The 27,329-nt window shown below is 37.6% G+C and overlaps 3 protein-coding genes across 3 annotated transcripts; 1 reads left to right on the forward strand and 2 right to left on the reverse strand.

Annotated features, from left to right (window-relative positions):
• Positions 1–1,449: 1,449 nt before the first annotated feature.
• gtsf1 (gametocyte specific factor 1) lies at positions 1,450–4,965 on the reverse strand (the record flags this gene model as incomplete). Its single annotated transcript, XM_083920478.1, has 7 exons — positions 4,907–4,965; positions 3,029–3,152; positions 2,259–2,365; positions 2,025–2,151; positions 1,850–1,933; positions 1,622–1,679; positions 1,450–1,522 (listed from the first exon to the last, which is right to left on the reverse strand). Exons 2-7 carry the CDS (start codon positions 3,111–3,113, stop codon positions 1,450–1,452), a joined length of 534 nt encoding a protein of 177 aa, XP_083776604.1. The 5' UTR covers positions 3,114–3,152; positions 4,907–4,965.
• Positions 4,966–5,901: 936 nt separating this feature from the next.
• On the forward strand, positions 5,902–13,014 carry letmd1 (LETM1 domain containing 1). Its single transcript, XM_083919645.1, has 9 exons — positions 5,902–6,034; positions 6,786–6,940; positions 8,135–8,250; positions 9,809–9,891; positions 10,097–10,283; positions 10,967–11,068; positions 11,204–11,356; positions 11,889–11,985; positions 12,878–13,014. Exons 1-9 carry the CDS (start codon positions 5,919–5,921, stop codon positions 12,952–12,954), a joined length of 1,086 nt encoding a protein of 361 aa, XP_083775771.1. The 5' UTR covers positions 5,902–5,918; the 3' UTR covers positions 12,955–13,014.
• A 103-nt stretch (positions 13,015–13,117) lies between these two features.
• cd63 (CD63 molecule) lies at positions 13,118–25,282 on the reverse strand. The gene is made up of 8 exons (XM_083919646.1): positions 25,166–25,282; positions 23,434–23,519; positions 18,580–18,768; positions 18,389–18,463; positions 18,197–18,295; positions 17,849–17,992; positions 15,645–15,728; positions 13,118–14,769 (listed from the first exon to the last, which is right to left on the reverse strand). The coding sequence occupies exons 2-8, from the start codon at positions 23,497–23,499 to the stop codon at positions 14,704–14,706; spliced, it is 723 nt and encodes a 240-aa protein (XP_083775772.1). The 5' UTR covers positions 23,500–23,519; positions 25,166–25,282; the 3' UTR covers positions 13,118–14,703.
• Between the last annotated feature and the right edge of the window lie 2,047 nt (positions 25,283–27,329).

The raw sequence follows: 27,329 nt of genomic DNA on the forward strand, positions 1-27,329 counted from the left end.
ATTCAAGTACAGATAAAATAGTTAGTTGATTGACTCGAATTTGAGAAAAATAATTAAGTTAACTGTTATTTTTCATACAAAAGCATTTCATAGTTCCAGCTTCACAAATGGTAAGATTTCATTGATTGAATGTTGGACTGTAGGTTGTACACATCAAACATTTTGACGGTGTCACCGTGGGCTCTGCTTAATCATGACAGCATTTCTCACTGTTTTCTGAATTTTTCAAACCAAACAATCAATCGATTGTCAGAAATAATAATCAGATTAACTCATTATGAAAATAATTTTTAGCTGAGCATCTCAACCAACCATAACAGTTAAATCCATCACTTACAATAGCTACATCAATGCAGGAGTGGTTTAACTTTTACTTTCAACAGGCCTACTTTTAAGTACATTTTCTTGACTATACTTACTTTTACTTAAGTATCATTTACCGTGCAGAACTTTCACTTCACAGATTATTGGTGTGGTATTGGTCATTACCCTTAAGTAAAGTATCTGAATACTCCCTCCACCACTGCCTAATGTTGTGCCATATGCGTTAAAAGGTCCCTTTAAAAATGTTTGAGAATCAGAGGAGCTACTTGAATCTAAAGTTGATAATAAAATAAAAGAAATAAAGTTTCAAAAGAAGCTGGGAATTATAAATCAGTGAGGTTTAGACACTCCATATGTTAAGTGTCCTGAGATAACTTTTATGATTTGACACTATAAATAAAATGGAATTACAATTTTATTTAAAGTGAGAAATCAAACCAAAAGTGATGACAGTGCTTATGTTAACGAGTGCCGCCCTCCAGTGGCCATGCAGTGACAGTTAATGTTTGAACAGCTGCATCCATTGAGCAGGAAGATTGACTAGTTTATTATAATTCATTCTTTAAAAAAAAAAAAAAAAAAAAAGGAGGACAAAATTTAACATACTGTGAAATAGGCCAATGAAAATAGACCCCTGGCTGGGGGTTCTGTTATCCCCTTTTTCATGAGAACCATGGCCAACCTCAAAGTTTAAAGTGGTGACAACTCTTACCCGTTTCTTTTCATGCTGGTCTTCCTTTAGCTTTTCCTTTTTTTATGTATGCATTTCATTCTATAATATTGTCAAAGACTGTACATAATGACTTTCAAAATAAAATAGGGGGAAAGCCTTTGGTCCCATTTCAAATTGCCAAACTGATTTTTCCAAAGCACATTACACTGTGCGATTAACTTTATTAAAACAACCACAGTGATTTGAAACAGAAAACCTTCAAACAAACTATTTAACCACACACAAACCGGTTTGAAATAAAAACACTTTAAAAAAGCAACTACAATATTTGAACAGTCACTTGTTACTGTAAGGAATACAAGACACTACAGAAGAGAAACGTAGAGGCGTTTGTGCATATGCCACATCAGTGACTAAAATGCTGCAAAATGAGCTTATATTAAAAAAATTAATTATTTTGACCACGGGAGGGTGTTCGGAGTTCTAAAACTTGGACCAAGGTTGTTGATGGGCCTCGCCTCTTGTCTGCTGAGAAGACAAGAGAAAAAAATAAATAAAAAAATGTTAAATATGCACAAACAAGTGCTGAAAGGTGCATCAGGCTGGGTGGAGCAGGCCACTTACTTTTGATCCAGTGCTGTGTTTACGCCCCACACAAATGGAGCAGCATTATCATCAGCTTCTGCGAGACAAAAACCTCCGTTACCTCTACAAGCAAAAATTAATGTGTTCAAAGTAATAAAGTCAACCTATCGGTAGCAAAAAAAACTCATCAATTAACACATAACTTCTTGTTCATTCAATCACACGAAAATCCAAACTGTAAAAACAACAAGCTGTGGGTATTAATACCTTTGTCCCAATCCTCCGTCATGTCCGGGTTCACCCAAGTACTGACCGGCACCGGCAATGTGCAATGTCCATTAATGCTTCCACCTGGAATCAGAGCGTACTTCAACTCAAACACTGTACATATTGACTCTGCAGAGCTAAATAAAAAGACAGTTAAAAAAAAAAAAGTGATAACCGTTGTCAGTGTTCACAGATATTCTGTTTTCACAGGTTTCAGTGTGGTACGTCAGCTCATGCTTGGGTACCAGGTGGCGAGCATTATAAGGGCAGGTTTTTAGCTCGCTGGCCAGTTTCGGATGATTCTGTATGAGTGAAAGAGACAAAAGGAAAGGACATTTTCGATCAGCTATACATGATTTTTTTTTCATACCAGCGGGTGTTAGTTGCTATAAACAAGCACTCGACTCACCTTCCTGCACTTTATAAGATGGTATGGGAAGCGGCAGGCGCGGATCTGGTGGTTTATGTCAAAGGGGCACTGCAGAAGTTTCTCCGGGTCACAGTTTCCTTTTTCATCTTTAAAGTCAGAGAAGAACGAAGAAATAAATAAATAAATGCATACAAAAATTAGTGAATGGGTTGGGCTCAAAGAGAGAAGCCTTGTGACGAGCGCATATCGCTTTAAGAAAGTCCTGTGACCGTTACAACTGCTGTTTCTGGCAGTTTCACCCGTCACTGTGGCATTAACTGATTATAAGGAAGCGCATCTGTCAATGGGATAATCCCAGATCTTTTTAGCGCAAATAGCCCTTTCAAGCCACTATGGAGCCTGAGAGGGGAAAAAAATTCACCCAAAAATCCCCTCCTGCCTCATGTACATAAGCATCCTCACATTCACAACACTCATTTAGATTTTCACATGATATGACCTTATATACAGTCATTGGTTATTACATTAGTTCACATTATTTATTGACAGCATATAAAGATTTTTAAACTTAAATTAAGATATAAAATACAATATAAAATAACTTAAATTTCATTATTATATAAAGCAGGGTCATTAAATCAGTATGTTAGGTCAAATGGGTTGCCTGTAACAATTTGTAAGATCCAGCAGGTGTCAGTATTGAGCAACACAGTACCGACACAGTATCTACCCATCTCTAAAATACATCGGTTTACGAACACAGAAGCCAGCTGAAGATGTAAATGTGGCATAAATATGTATAGTATTACCGTTTTCCTCTGCCAACTGTTCTCTTTTGACAGAAGTAGTCTTGCATGGAGAACTAGAGGTTCCAAATAAAATGGTGGTCGCCATCTCCAGCTGGGATTTACTCCAGACACACCTACTGGTAAACTAGGAAGTTCAAAAGATAAATAGATTTAAGTTAACACAGAATGCAAAAAAATAAACACTGACAAAGAGATACAAACATTGACCTTAAAGACAATACTGACAGGTTTTATAGGTGCAACACGCAGCGATCCAAAGCTGCAGAACCATGATCATTAATCTACAACAGGTGGGTCTAATTACCGACCACCTGGGTGTTTGCTTGCTGGTGTAGGTTTGTCTAAAAGATTAGAGCATACCAATAACAACAAAAGCTTGGGCAAACCTTGTTTGAGGCAGACTTCAGTCCAAAAATGAAAAATTCGACAGGTTAATGAGGTCTACTTTTATGCATCTCATTCTGCAGCAACGCTCACCTTTTTTTAAAATCAAGACTGAAAACGCAGCGGCCTTTAATTAAACAAAACAATTTATTAATTCACTTATTCTATTTAAAATGATTTTATTTGGTTGTTTTTAAATTTTGTAATATTTTATCTGAATGTCATTTTATGTCAAAATTTAGTTTTATCTTTTTTTTCCAATGCTTTTAATGTTTTATGTAAAGCACTTTGAATTTCCTTGTTGTTGAAAGGTGCAATTCCCATTAGCAGGTATGGTCTAGTGACTTTCTACAGCCTGACTCCGGCAGATGGACTGATTTGCATTTGCTCTTCATATCCATCTGGGAACTCTCAGTAGCAGATCTTTTGGGTAGGGGCGGAAATACTGGTTACTGATTGGATAAATCATCTGTCCATCACCAACTAGTGATAGACAGGCAAAATCAACCAATCAGATACACGAGGCATATGACGTACTAACAGAGCGTCGAGGCAAAGTAAACAACATATCGGTAAAGGATATTTGCCGTTTGTGCAACGTGAATTCACGGATAAACAGAAGTATCCAAGAGACAAAGGCGTTAGCGAGCAGCTTGCTGGATAGCTGCACTCATCTCATCTGCGGAAGCCGCCATGTTGTGTCACACTGAACAGTCGCTTCTCGTTGCGTCACACTTCGAGCGCCTCAAAACCAACGCTGATTGGTTCGGTGCTTGGCAACCTGCAAATTTTTTACGAGTAAAATACAATGGAGCTCGCGAGATCAGGGTGGTCTTTAAATTAACTTTTTATGTGTCTTTAGAGATTATCTATGGATTATTTTATGTGCTTATTTTTGTAATATTTTACTTTATCATTTTATATCAACATGTCATTTCATCCGTTTCTTTCCAATGCTTTTAATGTTTTAAGTAAAGCACTTTGAATTACCTAAATTACCTTAAAGGTGCAATTTCTATTAGCAGGTATGTTCTATTTCCACACTTTTTTTTACTTAACTTTTTTATATGTCTCTATATTATCTTAGAAGAAAACAATCTAGTAGTTATGCCTTTTAAATCACTTTTTTTCCTAGTCTAAATGAGGCATTACTCGCCTGGGGGGGGTTATGGCTTTAGCGCCAAATTGGTTTTACTCGGTTTTGCTTGAAATGCAGCTTTATTTTGAGGATATTTACATGTAACAGGAGGAAATGTAGCTTTTCTAGAAACATTCGTTGAGCTAAATAATTAGCTAAGTAATCGTCAAAAAAGTTGGGTCGTAGCCATCTTTGCTAGCGTTAACAAACACTGGCAAGTCGCCTAAATTACTTTTTACGCCTAAAGTTATCTTGTAAAACAACGAGTATGAATGCTTTATTCTTATTACCTCAGAGAAATTGTACTTGAGATTTTCAACAAGTGTTTGAAATACGGTCTGTTCAAAATGACTTACCACGAACAATAGTACTTCGCGAACCTTTTGTTTCTTGTCTGCTCATTAGCGATCGGCGAGTTCGGGCGAAAGAGTTCGCTGACTTAGTTGCTCCGCCCGGAACTTCCTTTAGCGAGCATTTTAATCACGTCACTTCCGGTTCATCAAACTGGTTAATAGCCAGAAGACTGTGTAAATACAAATAACATGGGTGGAGCATTTACTTATGGAGGACTAAACATGACTTAAGTCTCAATAAATAAATAAATGTGTTAAGTACAGAACTTGAGTAAATGTACCTTATTATACTCAAACCGTGGTACTCAAGCTCTCTGTGGTGGTACACGAAGAAATCTCTAAAATAAATAAAGGTAACATTAATTGCTAAATTAATATAGTTATAAGAAGATACTTAAACTTGTATGAGATGTGAAATCTAATTTTAAATAAGTTTAGCATTTCTTGTCATATTTTTGTTCCAATATCAGCCTCTTGCGTAATCACGTTCATGAGTTATGAGCTAAACGATGATGGCAGGGTAGGGAGCAGAGGTAAAATGATGACAAGTCAGTTCTGATTCTACCTTTTCCTACAGCGTGGCTGTGGCTGAAGACAGTCAACAATAAATAATCTTCTGATTAGGAATAAACCAGCCTGCCCGTAGCTGAATAGTGTTTTTAGCACTGGTCTTAGTGATGGCACTTGAGAAAGATATTTTCTAGGGTGGTTCGTCATGTACAAAGTCTGAGAAGCAGTCTTAAACTATTGCACTATTCCCACAATAACCAGACTTTTTTGTTATACTAATACTTATTTTGCATTAATACATACTTTTAATACTAATAATAAATTCTATTAAAATCTGAATATTTGGGTAAATAATTATACATGTTGTGAGACCTACTAAATGACAATAATAAATCTCTCTGAACCCTTGTTCGCACAGTAGACATTACGGTAACTGAAAGGCTTTTGGCTTTGCCGTATATGAGCGTCATTACGGTAGCGTAGGCGGAACTTCACCATATCAAACATGGCGTTGTTGTGCTCCAGCCTGTGCAGCCGTTTGTCTTTGACCCGACTATGTGGGCTCAGGACAAACAGGATAACAACTGGCCTTTACTCTCCTCATGTGTCCTGCCAGTCCAGGTCGGTTTCAAACTCTTAAATACACCATTCGTCCACGACTTGTCACTTTGTTTAAATCGCATATCACTTGAACCTTTGCTAATTAAAAGCTAGCTGCATACCTGAACATGCCTTACCGATTATGTTTGATACACATTTAAACAGAAAGCATAATGTCAAATGACTTGTCTAATTTATATTTAAATCATATTAATATGTAATGTCACTGGAACACGTCAAACATAAAACTACCTTTGTTTCTTTATATCTAAACACCGGGGCGTGTCTGTCGATTGGAATTGCGATGGAAGGTGTTTTCCGCAAATATGATGAAAAAGGGGGATTCTGCGAGTTATTATAATGAGTTAGTGTTTCACAAGAATTTCTTAGTGTCTCAAAAATAATGTCTTAGTATCTAAGAATTATGAGAAACACTCTCAAAGTAATGAGGGCTTTCTCAAACAGCCTAATCAAACTACTATCTCATTATTTGGAAATGCTAAGTCATTATTTGGAGATGCTAAGTCATTATTTGGAGATGCTAAGTCATTATTTGGAGATGCAAAGTCATTATTTGGAGATGCTAAGTCATTATCTGGAGATGCTAAGTCATTATTTGGAGATACTTTCTCGTTATTTCGAGATACTTAGTCATTATAAAGACTTAAGTTGCTGGATCTTTTTTTCCCCATCATACTGGCAGAAAGTCACTCCATAAGTCCCGGATCCTTTAGGAGTTAATCTATTCATATTCACCTCTTGTATTTGATAGGTTGCCCCTGTGCAGACACTACTCTTCCTCCAAAGTCAGACGCGGTATCGGTCGATATGTGGCCTCCAGGCTCCAGAGGGTAAACACCAAATATGAAGTTTTCCTCAAAAGACGATTTCCCCGCTTTTATCAACTCTATCACACTTTTGTGGAAGGTAAGATCACCTGTTAACTGTATCGCTAACATTAGATACTGTGGATACTTTTTGAAAATGTTTTGTTATTTTTCGTAGAACTTGCTGTGCATTGCTAGGCAACAGCCTGGGTCCTTGTTAACTTCTTTTTAGCAATGCCATTCACATAAACTGCATCTTTGGTGCCAGTTCTATTGACGGTAAAGAGATAGTTCAGCCTTTTTGAAGTGGGGTTGTATGACTTAATTATCCATAGTCTGTGTGTTACCTACAGTAAATGACGGTTAGCACAACGCCCGTTTGGAGAAGCAGAGTACGGACACAGAAGCTGCTGTCGACAGGAGCAGCTGCAGCAAAACATACTATTGCATAATTCTCACCTTAAGTTTTCTCAGAAACATATTTTTAGTGTACTTTAGTTTATTTTTAGCTTAAAATCGGAGAATCCTCCACTCTGATTGGTTGTCGGTGGGGTGCAGTGGATCTATCAATGACATTAGAAGCACACCGAAATAGATAGAAATACATTACGAATTTCACAGATCGTGCTGTTAAAATGTAGTGACAATTACCAACTGTTGCTTTAAGTGCTCATTATATTTAGAATATTTTCAGAGCTTTACCTTTGTCAACAGTCCGACTCAGCAGGTTTCTAATAATAGAAATTAGGCAAGGCGAAGGAGATTCTTTCAGCTACTGACTTCTCTCTAAAGTCTTTCCCTCTACCTTTCCACTAGCGCCCCCCAGTGGCCTGACTTTAAGAGTACATGTGGAAACTCTTAAGCTTCCTTATAAACTGTAACAGTTGTTGAATTGCTCACTGTTATTTAAGATGCTTGTGTCTTGATTGAAGTCAGTTCACTGTCTAAGCCTTCTTACTGTTATACGTTTTTTTTCTGTCCCTATATGGACATACTGCTGCATTAGCTCATTTTCAGGAGGGAACAAAGATGGCAAGATCAGATGTTTGACGCATGCAAGACAGCTGCGTTGACACAAACATTACCAAGTTTCATGGTCATTTCAATTTGGCCATCAGACAGCCTTTTCCCTTGGCACTACATTTTCTCAATGTAGTGCTGTTGCCAGATCAGCTGTTTGGGTCAGACTCCGCGGTTTATGTTATAAACAAATACCAGAACATTTTGAAATGAAGCATATCATCCACATTCTTTCTTATCATCAACATAACCTTTTATTACTGAATACTTCCAGGATTCAAGCAGCTGTTTCAAGATGCCAGAGAGGTGCAGAGGATAAAAGTAAGAATGTTCAACGACAGAGTGCAGCTCAAGGATTTGCCCTACAGGGAGATGGAGAAGCTCAGACAGGTGGGTCTCCTCCACCTCCATTAGTCATATCCAAAACACTCTCACAGATGTATGGATATTATAATTTTAAAAAAGTGATTTAAGATGTAGAGATATTATTGGGTGGGTAGAAATTCTTTGCATTATTGATCATATTTGTACACTTAAAAAACAACTCAGCAGACTATCTCCTATTCTGTGCACTGCAGATAACACTGACCACCAGGTCAGATTTTACAGAAGGTCTTTGAACATTAAAGGGCTGGCTCACATAAATATTAAACTAAAGACTCTTAAAACTAAAGCCAGCTGTATCCTTATATATGCCTCGGCTGAACATTGGAATACATATTCATCCAGAATAAAAACTGTGGATTGGGGTTTTGCTGAGAAGGGATTGCTTCAGTTCCAGTATAAGAGGAGGAAAGATTAGTGACCAGTCATTCTTTCAGTCCACTGTACATATGAGCTGTGTTTAAATGTGACTACTGTATTAAGATAGGCTTGAGGAAATATGAATCCACCCTTAAAGGTATAAAAGAAGATTTTCAGGGTTCGTACGAGTGCTTGAAATCCTTAAAGTTTTTTAAATGTTAGTGTTGCGTTTTCAAGGTTTGAAAAGTGCTTTAATTTTTGATAAAGTTTAAAATGCTTGAAGTTGTATCCGCATTTCTTTCACAACAAATGGCTGCAGAATATAAATATAAATATTTTAAATATCTTATCCTTCTGGTGTTAAGAAACAACATCTCAGATGTTTATGGAATAATACCATCTCGTTTAACGTGATTTAAAAAAAAGGTGAAATAATAAATCTTCAATATGTGTGTATTTGTAGAAGTATGGAATTTACTACAGCTGTAAGGTGCTGGAAAAGCTTGAAAACTGACCTTGAGAGTGCTTAAAAAGTGCTTGAATTTGACCTTGGAAAAGGTGTACAAACCCTGGATTTTACAAATGAAAAGATTTTTTATTGCAAAGCATAATTAGACAAAAGGTTGAGTTTTTCACAGTGGAAGATGAAATAACTGGATGAAGGTCTACACATCTGCGTATTGTGAAGAAGAATGTTTGCTGGAGTCTTTTACACATGGTTTTCTACCACGCGCCTGTCGATGTACAAGTGTGCAGAACTTCTGCTCTTTGATAGTAGAAGATGGTGAAACCAGTGATATACATAGATACCAAACTACATCACACATTTGAATCCTGTCTAGTGAAGCAAAGGAGAAAGCGGACACGTGGGGAGGTAGGAATATGCAAAAATGTCTCTTTAAGGCGTTTACTGTCCAGTAGTGGTGTGAGATGCAAACCATGTGTATATCGTGGTCAAATAAGGAGGATGATTTTACTCAGTTAAAATTAAAAAGCAAAGTTAAAAGAGAAATTGGCAAACTACAGGCTATAATTCAATTTTATAAAGACAACAGCAGATTTCAGATTGTAAGAGTGACGTTCTGTAAATCCTAATGAGTGATTAGTATTTTTCATCTATAACTTTGCTTTTGTTGTTTTAATTTCAGGTCCGTAATGTTGATTATCATACAACAACTTTAGTTACTTTACATTTGTTTCTCAGTTTCGCAGAGACGTGATCAAGGCCATTCCACTGGTGGTGATATCCATCCCTCCCTTTGCCAACTATCTGGTTTTTGTCTTGATGTGAGTCACTTTGAAGCATCCATCGTTTTATTTAATTGGCTCTTTTTGAGTCATATTCAACAAAGCATTCTGAAACGATTGATAGCATTATTCATGTCACTCTTAATATTCATGCTGGAACTTCCTTCCTATCTCGTCCCTGTTAATATACATTTTATCATGTGTCCCTTCTCTCTACCTCTATCTCCTCCTGTCCACCTGCCAGGTACTTTTTCCCCCGCCAGATCCTGATTCCTCATTTCTGGACTCCCAAACAGCAGGTAGAGTTTCGGGGGTTGTACCATTCCCAGAGGGTTCGGCACCACGGGCCAGTGCTCAAAGGGCTCGAGAACACGAGCAGACAGGTCAAAGATGGTCAGCTACAGAGTCGCCTTAAGGACCTGTGTGCTAAAGTAAGTGAACGCATCAGAAGTGTTTGGTTATGAAAAAACTGTATTATGTCACATGGTGCAGGACAGATCATATCTTCTCCCTTCGCACTCATTAGCCACCTGTTGTACTCCCACCAGCTATGAATTATACTTAAATCTGCTTGAGCATAATCCTAGAGTATCCACTGATGCATTCACTTTCCATGAGAGAGATATAAAAAACTAAAATGTGAGAATTACTTAAAGGTTGACTATGTAGAATCTCTATTAAAAGCTATATTTCATGAAAAATGATACACCCACGGGGCGTTCTGAGGGGTACAGAATGAAAGTATTGCTTTTCCATAAAAGAAATATTGAGTCTGAAGTAATATTTAAAATAATGATTATTTTATGGTGTGATTTGCCGAAGGAGATGGGTTCAAACAGGCTCAAACAGACCCCGGCCTCCTGTAGGCTACTGGACCGGGTCTGTCTTCAAACCTGGCAACAAGACTAGTGGAATTATTTTTGTTGTTGTTGCCACTACGATCTTGAGACACTAGATGGTGGTGGTCTGCTCATTCTACATATTCCACCTTTAATGGACACCAGAAATCTCATTTGTCAACTGTGATATACAGTAGTCTGTCGTTTTAAAAAACACAAATTTCTTCATGTTTGCATATAGAAATAAAACAACGGGTCTTTCTTTGTATTTTCAGGTGCAAAGTGGAGCAAACCCTAAAGTGTCTGAAATCCTTGCGGTTCGAAGCTTGTTTTCTGGGCCTCCTCTGGGAATAAAGAGGATGAGCGTGGATCAGATGGTGAGTAACACCCTTTCACTCTTCATCAACATCCTGCACAAACAAACATCCATTCAGTTGACATGAAATGCAAACGGCTCGGTGAGCCTGAACGCCACTGGAACACCTCTTGTCTGTGTCTTCACGGTCGATCAGAGACACATCAGCCCGCTTCTCTTCCTGACGCCTCGCCTTCCGAGTTTCCTGATGGGCCAGCGGCTGAATAGCCACGCCCTGGAGCTACTCCAGCTGGACCGGGCCCTCAGCAGGCTGGGCCCTCAGCAGCTGACTGACTCCGAACTCAGACAGGTCGGTCAAAGTCTATATTTTTTAGGGTTCCTGCAGTGTCTTAAAAAGTTGTAAACCCCATTTTGTTAAGTTATTAAATGTTGTAGCTTCAGTATGTATATTTTTTTCAGAAAGGTTATACACTAATGTTTGCATGAATGTAATCATTGCGTTGGTGTGTAATGGGATTCTGTGTACCTGTATGTAACTGGTTAGAAGTGGTGATGAGGTCTTACACTGTCTGTAAAGGGTCTTATAAAAGCGATTAAATCTAACCCCATGATTCCTGCACGTACCCTGTTTACTGGCCAAACATGATTTACATGATGAAACCCCGCCCCCCCAGATTATTTATGACTACTCCTGCAGGGTTTGACTCCCATCATATTTATTACTCATAGTTGTTGTTTATGTTTTTTATTGATGTTGTCTCATGTCTTCATGTATAATTGTTGGAGCTTGTGTGGCAAGACAAATTTCGGTGCAAACGGACAATAAAGTGTTATCTTATGTTAACTCATTCATTCCATTCAATAAATGTTTTCCCTTTCAGGCTTGTTATATGAGGGGGCTCCATTCGAATAGCCTGAGCAGTAACCAGTGTCGTGAGTGGTTATCCCAGTGGCTCCAGGTGTCATCCTCACTCAAAGGTATTTTCTTTTGGGTGTGCAGTATTTTTTTGAGTTTCGTGACTTTGACTGTATTTTGATGAGATGTCTGTTTTTATCTATTTTAAAATGATTTGCTTTCTTGCCGAGAGTTAGATGAAAAGATACCACTTTCATGTCTGTGCTGCTTATAAATATGAAGCGCCTGATTAGCTTAGCATAAAGGAACAGGGCACAGCTGGCCTGGTTCGGTCTGGAGGTAACAAATCCAGCCAACAACGTCTTTCAAGTCCATGTAACATGTTTGATCTTTTTTGTTTAATCTGGACTAGTTAATATGAAAAATGCCTCTGCCCGTGTTTGGGAGTATTTTGGGTTAAGTCCCGATGATAAAGATGAGCCAGTCACAGCCACATGATTTTATTTTAAGTCCAAAGTCTTCCTTCAACATGTCCGTTCTATCCACTGATGTTTATATGCTGTTATTTCTTACCCACTTTTTAAACCTTGCGAGGCTTGTCAGAGTAGGCTAACTGCATTTTAGACACACAGCATTGTAGGCTACATGTCATGCATGACTCCTTTCACCTCAGTTTGATGTTTTTAACACAAATACTATCATATACCATACAACCTGGTAAAATGTAAGGGAATATCAATACGACATAGCCAGAGATATTGTTATTTTTTAATTATATGCATTATTTTTCCTTGTGAAAACCATGCGCCTACATTACCCACAATGCACCAGTCTTCAGACCCATCAAAAGTGACTGACTCATCTTTTGAGGCACTTTGTCAGACTTCTTCTGCAGCCTCAAGTCTTTACACAACTTTTTAATGCATGTAGTCGATCTTCTCATCTAACTCTCAGCCTGTGTGTTGCACTATTCCTTTAACCCTTCCTATAAACTTGTCTTTTTTTTCTCTGCAGACTCAGAGGTGTCACTGCTTTTACACTGCATTGTATTTCTCTCTGCCAACTACTCCATCGGTGTCAGCCGACCCTGACAGGAAGCCTGAAGCAATCTGCTTTTGCAATCGTGGTCTCTTTAATGCACTGGGCCACAGCCCCCCCCCCCCCCCCCCATCCCCCAGATGAAGAAACATATCAAAACAGTTCTTCTTGACAAGATTTTGAGATTTAAGGAAAAAATGTCTCAGCCCAAAACTCGTAGGTAAAAAAAAAAAGGTCCTGTTAATTCTAGAGGCCTTAAAACAGTTTGCCACGTACATGAAAACAGGACTTCTTTTAAAAAAAAGAGGATGAATCTGTTGTGTGTTTATCAGGGGAGTGGTGAGTGTGATTGCACTTAATAAATTGGCACAATAAGACAAGATTAAAAATCGTGCTTAGTGGGGTTTCCATGTAATTCTGACCCTCACGAGGGACTCAAATTGATTTTGATGCACTGAACTATAGTAAGTGATGTTGTTGAGGTAATATCATGATTACGTCGTTGTATCTCAAGCTTGTTACCACTGTTAAGCTCAGACTCGTCTTTTGTTTACTTCTAGGCTAACGCTTCATTACAGCGCTTTGTGTGCTGTTATTATTTTACTTGTGTAAAGGTAAAATTGTTCAAACTCATTCCACAAACACAAAAACATGGATAAAATGGCTTTCATCTGGGCGTGCTAAATGTCTTTACACGTTCACATCAAACACGTACTGTAGCTTCTCATACATTTACCTCACTTTTTGCTTTGTTCTTTACAATGAAGGGGAGATTTTGTTGCAACAGTCTTGAGGAAAGGAAATAGTTTTGTCAAATACGGAACAGCTAGTCGACATGAAAAATTAGATTACAAGGCACGTTCTAAAAAGGAAAAAATGTTGATGATCCTAAATGGAGATGGAAAAAAAATTCCAATCATGTCTGCATTTCCAAAGACATTAAAGCCTGTTTGTGTAGTGAGAAGCTGAACTTGTTTTGTAGATTTATTTCCTTTTTAGGGTGCAGCACAGCATTTACAAGCTGCCTGAAAAGAGTTGTGATGGCACTTTACTTTATTGTTTACGTGACGATTTCTTGCTTTGGAGGCTTAAGATGACATTAACTCAGCACACTTCAGCACAGAATTTAATTTCCGCCTACTTCAGGGAAGCAGTACAAAGAGGAAGTGCACGTCCCCTGCACCGGTGTTTTGTGTTAAAGTGTAAAATAGAAAATGTCATTTACTTCCTGTGCCTTTCACAAGGACTGGCACAATACTCCTGAAATATGAGTTGCTAAAGTTCCTTTCTTTTTTTTTTAAAAAACAAAACATGCATTGTATTATTCTCTCAACTGTTTCTGTTTTGTTGCTGTGTCAATATTATATACACTGTAATGGAACTGTATCTGAAATAAAAACCTTTTCGGTGCATTTACTTCCCCCCTTCGTCCTATACTTTAAGCATAATTTGATGTAATTTAAAGAGTCTTTAATAAAAACAAAAGCTGAGAACCAGCAATACATCAAAACAGATCTTAAGTCTCGTAACAGAACGAGTAAAATATGTTAGAAATCCTCAAAACCAACAAGAACATACGCTGACAATAAAGTGGACATTAATCATTTCTATCATTTTCCTAAGTGAATAACATTATTAATTGAGATATTAACCCCCCAAAATATCCAAAGTCAATACAAGGTCAAATATATTGTTCTGTGCATTATATCTGAAGTATAAGATGAACATATTAAAAGTTTCCAAATGAAGCTCATAATAAGCGTGACCTGAACGGACAACTCCTACTCGGGTGAGAAGCTGAATCACATGACTTCGTAGCCGCTGCGGATGCCTCTCATCAATAAGCAGGAGAACACGATGCCCAAAATCTGTAAGGAAAACAATCACATACAAGAAGCACTGATTAACAAAACATGTCAGCAGGTGCATCTGCAGGCAGCCTTGTCAGTGTCGCTGCTGTTGAACAAAGTTGGTGTTCAGTTTGGCCATTCTACGGACGGACCAGTAACAAGCCTTCAACCAGCTCAACTAGCTTACAGCTCAACAAACTCTTGCATGGGCATAGCCAGCCCCCACTCCTACTCCCAATGAGTGAAACGTTTATCAGATTTGTCATTTTGTATGATTGTAGAATGAAAAGTAACAGTGAAGCCTCTTAGCGGCCGTCCACACAACGGAAGGTTTTGAGAGCCAATGCAGACAATAACTAATAAATAATAAATAAATGTTCATTTCGGTTCAGCAATGTTGTGTCTCATTTGTTATTATTAAATTGTATTTTATCAGATGCCCTGCCCTGATCTCTAAATATCGGCATGGGCCATCGAAAAACCTGCACTGACAGTTACATATAATTCAATCACATTACCTCCTGCAAGAAGGTTTTTGGTCGTTACAGAAAAACTACTGGCCTGATTCTCATGAAACATGGGGGAAAGGGTGTGGCACGGGCAAATGAAGAGCCCATCAAATTTGGAGTGGATCCAAATTACAGGGCAGCTGTGAGACATAACATTGTGAGATAGGGAGTTTGAGCTGCATTCATGTGCTGTCGGAATAATCGATTTAAAAAAAATCTGCTTTATATCCTGTAGCACTTTTGGAAGCATGATAAACCCACTGGACATGACAATAAAAATGCAATAAAACATCAGATTTAAAAAGTTCAAAAGACAAAATGAAAACATAAACACCATCTTTCAAACTAAGTCATTTTAATGGGTAATATGTAGAGATTACGCACCTGCACGACAGCAATTACAATAGCTGCAATTATCACCCACAGGATGTGTTCCTTCAGAAAAGCCACCATAGCATCATGACAACCCTACAGCAAAAGAAAAGTTAGATTCAATATGAACAGTCAACTGCTAGAGGCGTTATTTGAGAGATCTGTTGCTTTGTGGTTAAACATTGATTCCAATGGAAGTGTTGTGTTGACTTTGGCTTTACTTCCTGTTAAAGCCCCCACACCCACGCTGTGTGTGTAAAAAGAGTTGCAAAAATCTCTCGACACTATCAGCACTATAATACTTAGTTACAGCTACATTCCAAACACACCTTTGTATACTTCTTTACACATACTTATTCATTTTAATATCACAGCTATCATACTGTTTTCTCTATTTTTAATACAGTTTGATGTGTGTGAATGCATCGTCAGGACTGCTACTTCATGTCATTGTGCTCTGCAGTGACAATAAAGGAAATCTATCTAGTCAATCTAATAAAACCCAGAGTGTAGAAAAGTACTAAAGTTGTAACCCTTCACTTTGCCACAAACTAGGCTTGCACATTTAATTTACGTAGGTGACGAAACACAGAAATGACCATAAAGCGTTATTATTTCATACAATAAGGAAATAGTGTATCTTTTATTTGTTACATGGACTATGCATATAAACAGATGCAGGCCTTTTGTTTTCTAAAAGCCAAAATGTACAGTGTGGCGTGTGTAGCCATGTTTCTGTCTAATATTTACTTTCTGTCTACAGTAACTCCGGTTTGGTCTCCATGAACTATTGTCTCTTTAGCTTAGCACTTCTTTGACCTTTTCCAGCAACAGTTAACTGTTTATCAGAGGTTTTTTTGCTTTTGCTGTTGGAGACAGGGTTGTTGAAAGCGTGACACTGACATTGAGCCAAAAAAGGGTTAAAAGTAAAATATAACCACAGAAGTGGGTCATAGCTTTCTGCGGGGTCGTCATAAATTCACACCGATTCTTCACACTGCGTTCCTGTTTACTTGTTACTGCTAATGCAAACCTTACATTTTACTGTAACTGCTGTTTCACATAAAAATGGTTTGATTCTAGTTCCCTCGTCTTGAAGTAAGTCTTTGATTAGATGCCTGAATTAAGTTATGTGGTTAACACAAGCTTAAGAGATTTTCACACTTTGTTCTACAACATAAAATATGTCATTAAATGCCCCCACTCGTAAATTCTGAAGCTTGCGTCTTATAAAAGGTGGTTGTTAAGTGGCTAAATGAGACTACAAACATAGTCAGGGACATTAAACCTCATCAAACCGACCACTTAAAATCAGTTGGAAGCTAGTGGTGGTGACGTTGTAGTCATGGGACCTTTGTGCTTTTTGAGTTTATTAATTGTGGCGATTGCATTTCCCTTCTAAAACACAGGCCTTAACCACAGCCAATTCTATATTAATAATAATAATAACAAGTTGGATTTATATAGCGCCTTTCTTAGTACTCAAGGCGCTTTACAGAGTCCAGGTTCCATTCATTTACACATTCATACACACAGATACATGGTGGTGGTAAACTACGATAGTAGTCACAGCTGCCTTAGGGCAGACTAACGAAAGCGTGGCTGCTAATCAGCGCCTAAGGCCCCTCCGACCACCTCCTCAAACATACAGCAATCATACACATTCACAAGTGCCTAGTCATACAGTGTCACAGTGGTTACAGCAGTCGCACCATGTAAAGAGGCTGAAGGCCAGATAACCTGTAGGCCCGAACCAAAGAAAACATGCCTGTATTACATCATTAACACCTTAAACTAACCCCCCCGCCCCCATTTCATGTCTGTCCTATCTAATAAAAGGCTTGAAAACTGCCCCAAAAAAAAAATCTGACAAGATGGCGACGTCCATGGGCGAGGATGATTGGATCAACTTAAAATATTTGATATTGCCGTAGAGGCTACATCCGTTTTATATACTATCTATGCTAAATCCACAAAAGTGGTGTTCATTTGTGAAGATAATCTTGTTGAACAAAATGTTTAATTATCAGAGCACTACAGAGCTTCTTATCTGCAATAATCCAAAATCCACTTGGAAGTCCCACTGGCTTTTTGTGGGGCGATGGTAACCTCTGGGCCTACAAAAATACTTTATCCCTGCGGGATTCTGTGTGTAATTTTAACTATATCTTATTTTCACTGACTTCACAACAACACATAAACCACTAGGGCTTTACCTTCTGGTGAACTTTGGCAGCGTCTGTCATGGCCCCGACTCCACAGCCCGCAGAGACAGTCACGCAGCACGAATCAGGCACAGAGTTCCCATCCGTTCCGTAGCTAATCCAGTCGGAAGTGCCGTTCCCACCACAGCATTTAAGCTGCAAATGTGTCAAATGAATAACATTTGATACGGACAAACATGCCAGCAATGTACCGTAAAAGGTTTTAACTTATATCAACAGATGGTGCAAAGAGAAACAATGAAATGTCATGCAGTGCAGACCAACAGGATGCTGCAGTGTTATGTGAAGGTGGTGTCACACTGAGTCAACAGTGAGTGGGAGAATTTACAGTGAACTCACATCCTTTTGCAATGCATCCACAGTTCTTTCGAACTCAGCTGTGCCATTCTTGTAACCCTTAACCATCTCGACGATATTATCTTCCACTATTTTTGAGAGCTACATGGGAGACACAAAACTGAAGTTAAACCACACACTGTCCGCAGGGTCCTAAATACTGTTACACATAAAACAGTAAGATTCTACATTTACTTTGTTTCTGAAGACATATCCAACGATGACTGCTGCAATCTCAGCAAGAATGATCAGAACAAGAAGGACAGCAAACTGGGGGAAAAAGAGAAAACGAAAGATACTTAAGTGACTTACACTAATGCAATTTTCTCTTCTACATTATACAAGTTTTACACACATTATTCACTCATGTGTACAATGTGAATTACCGTTGTGACCATGCAGTAGTTCTCTTTCCAGGCACCACAGCATCCGAAGAAGGCGATGAAGAAAATCACCACGCCGAGTACAATGATAACGATGGGAGCCCCGGAGGCTGTGGCATCACGGATGATCAAGGTTTTGTGCAGAGTTACTTGAACCAGGACTCCCACGACGATCAACGCTATGCCACATAACTGCAGGAAAGAGAGAGATGGGGTGGGGGATAGTTTAAGGTGTTAATGATGTAATACAGGCATGTTTTCTTTGGTTCGGGCCTACAGGTTATCTGGTAACACGGTGGAAGTGACAGCAAGGTAAAGCGGACAGAATATCCTAACTATATCCGTGAAGTGATACTGGCTCTTTTTGGTGGTCCTTTTTTTTAGATGGCTAAAATATGTTTGGCTGCTGCCCCCATCCAAAGCAGCACATCAGCACATTGACTAGCTCTGTGCCAGGACTCCTGTCTGCTTCTCCAAACTACCATCAGTAATACGCTTACTGTAAGTAAGAACCTCATACAACCCCTCTTAAAACGATCGTTTTGTTGTGTATTCAGTCATGAGTAAATGTCAAAATTAGATATTCACTTGCTTACAAGATGCAAACTTTGTATACATATTAACACCTCACCTCAATCCAAATGATTAAAGCTGCTAAATATATGGAAGGACGTTGCGACAGTCTTTGGTTCCCCCGTGCAGATGGGAAATGATCAGATGATAAAATGTGGTATGCATGTGTCACTGCTTTGGGTGGGGTGCCAAGAGCAGTTCATTTGATCTTTTACAAACAGTGTGTAAGTGGATCTGGATTGTTTGGGATCAACTGGCTCTAAAGCAAACATTACACTGAGGTGCATGGTCTTTACTTTGACAGCAGAGTCCACTCACAGCAGATGCAGTTGGAGGATTTAACCACAAGAATGAAACAATTAGTCAATTAAACGATTAGTCCATCCTCAGAAAATGTTTTTTTTTTTGGTTATAAATGAATTGTTATTGGTCAAACGATAAATCAAAAATAATAACAGATTAATCAATTAGGAAAATAATCATACACTGCAGCTACTCAACTCTACTGTGTCTGAGCATTTTTCATTTTATTACATTAAGCAGAAGTACTAACTTACCTAACCAAACACCAAGCTTAATAAAATCTCATCTGCCCCTCAACACTGAAAGACCCATACATTTGTTATTTGTTATTGAATTATTTTGTTATTAAATACCGAAAACATGTCTTAACCAACTTAAACAACAGTGATGATAATATCTGAATGAGGACGTCACTGGTCAATTGATGCATGAAGACAGAATGAGGAGGAGTGGAAAAAACTGACCTCAAGGCAGGAAGGACAGGCAACATACTAATCAGTTTGGAAACTCAAGTGACCTGTCTTTGCAATGAGCGTGACATACAAAGGTTGTCTAAAAAAAAAAAAAAAAAAGCAGACCTACAGTCAAGCTGCACACGTGAAACAAAAGAAGATAAAACATTAAAATAAAATCCAAAAACATATCCTCTTTTATGTGATCTTTCTGTTTTTGCCATGGTATCAAAAGAGGAATTGAGTATAGTTTTTTAATACTAGTATTGTATTGAGGTTTAAAATTCTGGTATTGTGACAGCCTTATAATAAACTGATAAAAAGAGTTTTAAGTAATGTTCATTTCATAGATGTATCGAAATACAATAAGGCTGTATTAAATGTCATTTTTTAACATTCAAAGCTTCTATTGAGGTTTTTGAATGAAGCTTTGGATGTCTGTGGTCATAATTTATGGGGTCATTGCCCTTAGTCAAAGTCAACTTTCTTTAATTAACATTACTCTTTAGTTTCATAAATATAAATACATGTAGGCAGCTGGCTACTTCAATAAGAGCATAAAACCATGTTGGTTATTAGCAACATTATGCTAAGACAGAAAGGCTCTGGGGTGGAAATGATTGTATCACGAGTCTGAAACGATCCCACACAGCCACCACTGGAACCAACACGACTAATATTAATGTACTGTGGCCTCATCTTTATCTGAAACTGTGCAGGAATACCAAGCTTAAACCGAATGAATTAATAAACAAACAAGAATAAATAAAAGCTGTGCAACATTTTATTGTTGATTTTGAATTTCTCAAGACAACTTTATGTTTCAAGCTTCGAAGCTTCAAACTATTCTGTACATTACTATTACTGTCTCTGTTACTCAGTTAACCTGCCAACACTAGAAAAGAAACCCAAAATATTCCTTTCACTATTATAGATTAAAATCTAAGAAAATATTCACATTAGAGGAGATGGAACCAGTGATGTTTTTGCTAAAAGAAAAAGACTTAAAAGGATGAATAGAGCAGTAATATTGATTCTGATAAGTACTATCTTGTTTGAATTACCCGGCTAGTTTATAAATAATCCCAACATGTGGTTTTAATAATGCTTATGTAAACGTTTGTAAGTCAGACTGAGATCATTTATTGACCTCTTTATCTTTCTACTGTATATACTGTACGTCACGGTGCAAAAACAAACACATACTGACAGGAAGTGGCCCAGGGTAGAGACATGAATTCAAATTAGGATTATTATAGAACTGTCTCTTGCTCTTTGTATTTAATCAGAGTCAAACCCCTATAGCACTTTCCCCCCCTTCTTTTAAAAAGCAGCATAGTCAAGTCAGTAAACAAATGAACACAAGCCCCAGGATCAACTCCTCCTAAACTGGTCTTACTGCGAATTTCCAGTAAAATTAACCCAAATGCTTGTGTCAGGATAAAAACCTAGATATTTACACTAGAAGTCTGTTAGTATACGTATACTGGTAGTTGTGTAATCCACGTTAAACCCTCGCTGCTGCAGCCGAGGACCTCTCCTTGATGGCAACACCAATGCAAATATTTGAGCCTGAGTCAAATTGGTGGCACATGATGTTGACGCAGGAAAACACAAGGGACAAAAAAGGCGCACAGGTCAAAGATGGTCACATCAATCCCAGAATACAATAAAAGAGAATACAACAAAAAAAGCTGTGGTGAATAGTAAGGCCGCAATTTCGTGAGGGAAATGTGTAGAGCTGAAACATTAGTTGATAAGTTATTAATCAGTAACCATTCTGATACTCAATCATTTCTGTCAAGCAAAAACTACTAAAATTCACCTTTTCCAGCTTCTCCAGTGGGAATATTTACGGGAGTTTTCTTTGTTTCTTTGTAATAAACTGACGTCTTTATACTGTTGATGGGACAAAACTAGACGGTTAAAGATGCCTTTTTTTTTTTTTTTTACTGTTTTCCAACATTTTATCAACTAATGTTTATAAGAAACAACCAGAAATGTAACTAGTAAGGTAGCATGTTGCTTTAACCCTTCTTATTTAGGGTTTATAAACATAATATAAACATTTAATAAGTATTTTAAAACACACTTTATTGTAGTTCTGAGCAGATATAAAGACATGTTTATTAATGTACAGTATTTGTACATCACATATAGTCGATTATCTGTTTATATACCAGCCTCCACTAATGGATACTTAACAACCTTGATAAACACTTTTATCTGCTTACAACTACATTATAGTGTGTTATAAACATTTATGTTGTGAGCAATGTTATTTCTATTGTAGTAAACCGGATTGTATGACAAAATAATATTTAAAGATGTCACTTTGGCATTTTTTTTTTTACTTTTACATTTTTTTGGAGACATATATAATTCAGGAAATAACTGAAAAAGGATCAATAAGATACATACTTTAATTCCTCTTATGTAGAATTTATAAGCTGTATATAGACATTCAATAAATGTTTATAAAACACATTATAATGACGTTGTAAGAACATTGTTACATGGTTATTAATGTATAGTATTTGTCCACAATTATAAGTTCTGCTGTAAAGACATAGTTTGTATTATTACAACTGTGTTTTACAATTTTATTATCCATTATCTTTGAAAAAATAAATATTGATTTTTTGGTTATTCGTAAAAAATGCCAGAGTGGCGTCTTCAAATGTTTTGCTTTGTCCAACCAACAGTCTAAAGATACTCTGTTTATTACAGCAGAACAAAAACATGGTTACTATCAATAACAAAAATAATCGATAGTTCCAGTTCTTTAAATGAGCACTAGTGTAACGAGTAATGAGCATAGAAACATCATTGTAATACTGTTCTTCCTCCTGTGCTGTTTTCTTATCAGTGTTTCAGCTCACTGTGTAAAGCGTTTGGTGGCACATCGTCAGTGAAGGAGGGGAGGGGGAAAAAAAAGAAAAGTGTTGATCTGGATGAGTCACATGATCCTGTTACACTTTGAAATCTGGTCATAAGATTCACATTCCATCATCACCACCTCTCGCTCCAAAGCGCTCAAACACACGAGGAAGGGACTGCAAACAGGTTACGTACAGGATGTCACGCTCAGGTTAATCCAGGATATTTGAGACGAATGTCCGCATGTTCATGTTCCTCCATGCTTATGAATGTGATATTAAACAAACATGTGAGCCAGGGAGAAAGTGTTGAGGAAGAATAAATCACAAGGGGCTGTCGAAGGTTGCTCATCAGCTGATTTTATAGATGAGGTAGAAGGGGAACAAGACTGAAGTTCATGCTTAAAGTCACGGGGGGACCGGCAAAGAGGAGAAATGTCACACAACTAGTCCATGTTTCAGCCTGCCAAAAGGATACACTGATGTATCTTGATAACATGAATCATAAGCCTTATTTCCTGTTCGCTCCCTTGTTGATTTTATTTTGGCCACCACAAGATCCTTTCACTTCACTTCACATTATGTTCAGGTGCCCTATCTGTATCCACTCTGCTGCCTTTGATAGTAAATGCTAAGTAGCTGCTACTCACCCAGAAAATGAAGTTGAATAAGAAAACCAGGTACTTCACACATTTCATTCCCCCCTCTACACCCATGGCTGATGAGGATCTGTTTCCTGGATAAGAAGAAACAAAAGAAAAAACTTTGTTACATCCATGATTACACCAGCTGTAATACGAGCAGCAGCAGCTACAGCTACAGCTACAGCAGCAGCAGCAGCAGCAGCAGCAGCAGCAACAGCAGCAGCAGCAGCAGCAGCAGCAGCAGCAGCGTGGGGAAAGATGAGTCATTTGATTTTGATTAAGCTCTAAAAAATGTGCTTGAGCCATGAACTGGACAGCTGTGACAAACTACAAATGTTAGTTTCTATTACATAACTAACTTAGGGCCAGTGGGCCACCCACGTCCCATCGATTGAATCTGATTAAAACCAAGAAAATATTATAATACAATCAAAAAACTACAACATTTTGAATGAAAAACCTCAAACTTTTAAGATCTGTGAAACGTTCTAAAATACTTTTAGCTCCCCTGTAATATTTTTGTTTCAATACCAGCCTGCTACGTTCATGAGTTAAGTGCTAAACTGTGACGGCAAAAAAGGAGGCCGAGGTAAAATGATTAGTTTAAAAACAATGTAATCGTGGTTTCAAATGGGAACTATGAGGAAGAGAAGTGCAGATCAGGAGGAGAATATTCAGAGCAACTGAAGTCATGGCTGAAGACAGTCAACAATAAAGAATCTTCTAATATAATGGCTCACATCGATAATGTGATTTGAAAAAACCATCAGAGTTTAGAGAACCAGCTACTTTGTGTAAACAGTAAACATGACCTTAAAAACAGGCTGAACCACCCTTTAACTGCTATTAACACATGTTAAGGTATTTACAACCAGTGGTGGAAAGTAACTAAGTACATTTACTCAAGTACTGCACTTGCATTTACTTGAGTAATTCCATTTTATGCTACTTTATTCGTCTACTCCACTAAATTTGTATGGTTACTAGTTAGTTACTTTACAGATGTAGATTACTAATACAAAGCATTATCAAGAAATAAAATAATATATATTGCTATAGATTAAGCTACACATCAGTATATAAAGTAAATAAAACTGAGCCCCACCTTTATCAGCTGCAACATTAAAGTGATATTAACATTAGTTTATCAATAATTATAATCTGATAATATAATATTCTGAAATAGGCCATTCTGTATGATGACTACTTTTACTTTATGTACATTTAGACGCGGATACTTTTATGTTGTAACTTTAGTAACATTTTGACTGCGGGACTTTTACCTGTAACAGAGTGTTTCTACAGTGTGGTATCACTACTTTAATTTAAGTAAAAGCTCGGAGTACATCTTCCACCACTGTTTACAACATTCACAGTCTGGGCCGTGAAGGCACCGGAGGAGCCGTTTACAGGAAGAACCGGAGCCCGTCCAGCCCAGCCCCGCCACGGACCGTTAACCACCACGAAGTGAGCGACAACACCAGCTTTGTCTCAAATAATTAGATCAACCAAAGCGGCTTTCTCTAATTGAATTTGTTAGTTTTTACAACTAAGTTAGTCTAACATAAACACAGACAGTTGGACACGTTTCCTCCACCACTGTTCCAACGGAAAAACATATTTTTTTGACTTAAAAAAACAAGATGGTTACACGCTCCGTTCAAAACTGATGTTAACGGAAAACAGGTTAACTTAACGAACAAAAGTTCGGTGTTCCCGCGGTGTTTGGAGGTCTCACCTTGATGAAGAAGTCTTTAAAATCCACCGAAGAGAGGCGAAAGCGACGAAGTGTCGAAATTTTAGATGAACTTATGCCGTTTATAGTCGCTCCTCCCCCGGCTCGCTCACTTCACACCTCCCACCTCTAACGTTACACTTATGACCGTAAACTTTTTATGCTGCCTTCAGGGTCGGCTCGTTAAACACAAACTCCCCCCAAAATCCTCCGCTGCATCTAGTCGCTTATGGCAAGTGGTTTAAACATTTAATAGAATCATACTACTATCTGTAATTAAATTCAACACATCCATAACACAATTTCTCCTCGTCGATATTCAATATTTCCTCGTCAGAATGATGATTTCAGATATCCACAATGACATTCTTTCTGTCCACAAATGTCATTTCAGATATCCACAACGTCATCATTACTAGTATTAATGACGTCACTTTTGCCATTCATGTGAATTGGGCTTTCAATTCACATTTACATTTCATATCTAGAATGTACATTATTCTGGATATCTGTAATGTCATTCTTTCCAGTGAAATTGCACTTGTGCATATCCTTAATGATATTTTTAGTCTGAATGTATTTTGGATAGTCAAAACTACACTATGGATATCTGGAATGGTTTTTCATTTGGGATATCTGAAATTAAAATTATGACCAGTAACATTTGGATTATAGATATCTGAAATGGGAGTTTTTCCTAGTAATAATTACAGTACACATATCCAGAATGTTCATTGCAATAGGTGTCCTCCACAGAGCTGGGTCTGTCTGACGTTCCTGCCTGTAATAGGGAAGGTTTTCGTTGCCACCGTACTCTACGGGGGAATTGTTGGGTCTATGTTTATCATAGAGTGTGGTCTTTACCTAGTTGTAAAGTGTCCTGAGATAACTTCTGTTATGATTTGGCACTATAAATAAAATTGAATTGAATTGAATAAAATTTAAGGCCCAATACACATGAATGGCAAACGAGACATCACTTGTACTAGTAAGAATGTTATTGTTGATATCTGAAATGTTTTTTTTTTGACTAGGAAGAATTGAATAACAGATATCTGCAATACATATCCAGTCTAGCTAGTAAATGTTAAAACCACCTGTCCTACTCGCTCGTAGTCGTCAAAAGAAGTTATAGCCTACGCAGACGCAGTGGTGGAAGAAGTGTTCAGATATTTTACTTAAGTACAGTTTTGAGATATTTGTTTTTCTACTCTAAAATATTATTGTTATTGTATTGTTATTATCAGTTTAATGCTGCAGCTGGTAACAATTTTGCTAATCCCAACTGCTTTATGTACCGCTGGGCAGCTTTATCTAGAATAATGCGCCATAGTTTTTATATATTGTTTCAATATTCTGAATCTGCAAAGTAACTAGTTTAACTGAAAGTATTATGTACTGGAGTAAAAAGTGCAATATATGACTCCAAAATTTAGTAAGTAAGTAGTATCAAAATGAAATAGGAAGTTAAGTACAAGTACCTCAAAATTGTAGTAACCCACAGTACTTGAGTAAGTGTAGCCTACTTAGTTACATTACACCACTGGTGGTAGAAGGGGAAATTCAGATTTTTTACTAAAGTAAAGATCTGTTTACAAATTGTGAAAATATTCCATCAGTAGCCGAAAAGAATATCGATTACCAAATGGGCAAAACGACTAACTAAACAAACTAAAAATCATTTTTGTTTCAATTTTGGCTTTATAGAGCACCTTTGGGGTTGCCAGATTATGAAAACTCCCATTGGCTGGGTGCGTATTCTTCTCTTTGGTAATAATCTTAACACAGTTATGTCATTAGACGTTTAAAAAAGTTATTAATAAATGGGTTCGGGTTCATACCTTTTTCCAGAAGTACATGGTCATATGGTCCAATCAATCAATCATAAGGATTTTTCACAACCTGGCAACATGTGTTCTTTTTAATGGCTAAAAATAACACATTATAACATCACAGTTCATATAGTGAAATACACATCAGGCAGGAAGGCACTGTGAAACATAGGAATCCGATTGTCTCCTCCAGTCTCCTCATCTCCTATAACAGACAGACCATTAGTGGTGATTCAAGTTGTGTTACGTAAAAAAAGAAGAAACCCTTCGTCAAAAGTTTGCCTTAGAAACACAACATTTCCTCTTTTACACATTGAGTAACATCCTCAGAGTGC

Source organism: Echiichthys vipera (genome assembly GCF_963691815.1).
Source record: "Echiichthys vipera genome assembly, chromosome: 9".
NCBI classification, from domain to species: Eukaryota; Metazoa; Chordata; class Actinopteri; order Perciformes; family Trachinidae; genus Echiichthys; species Echiichthys vipera.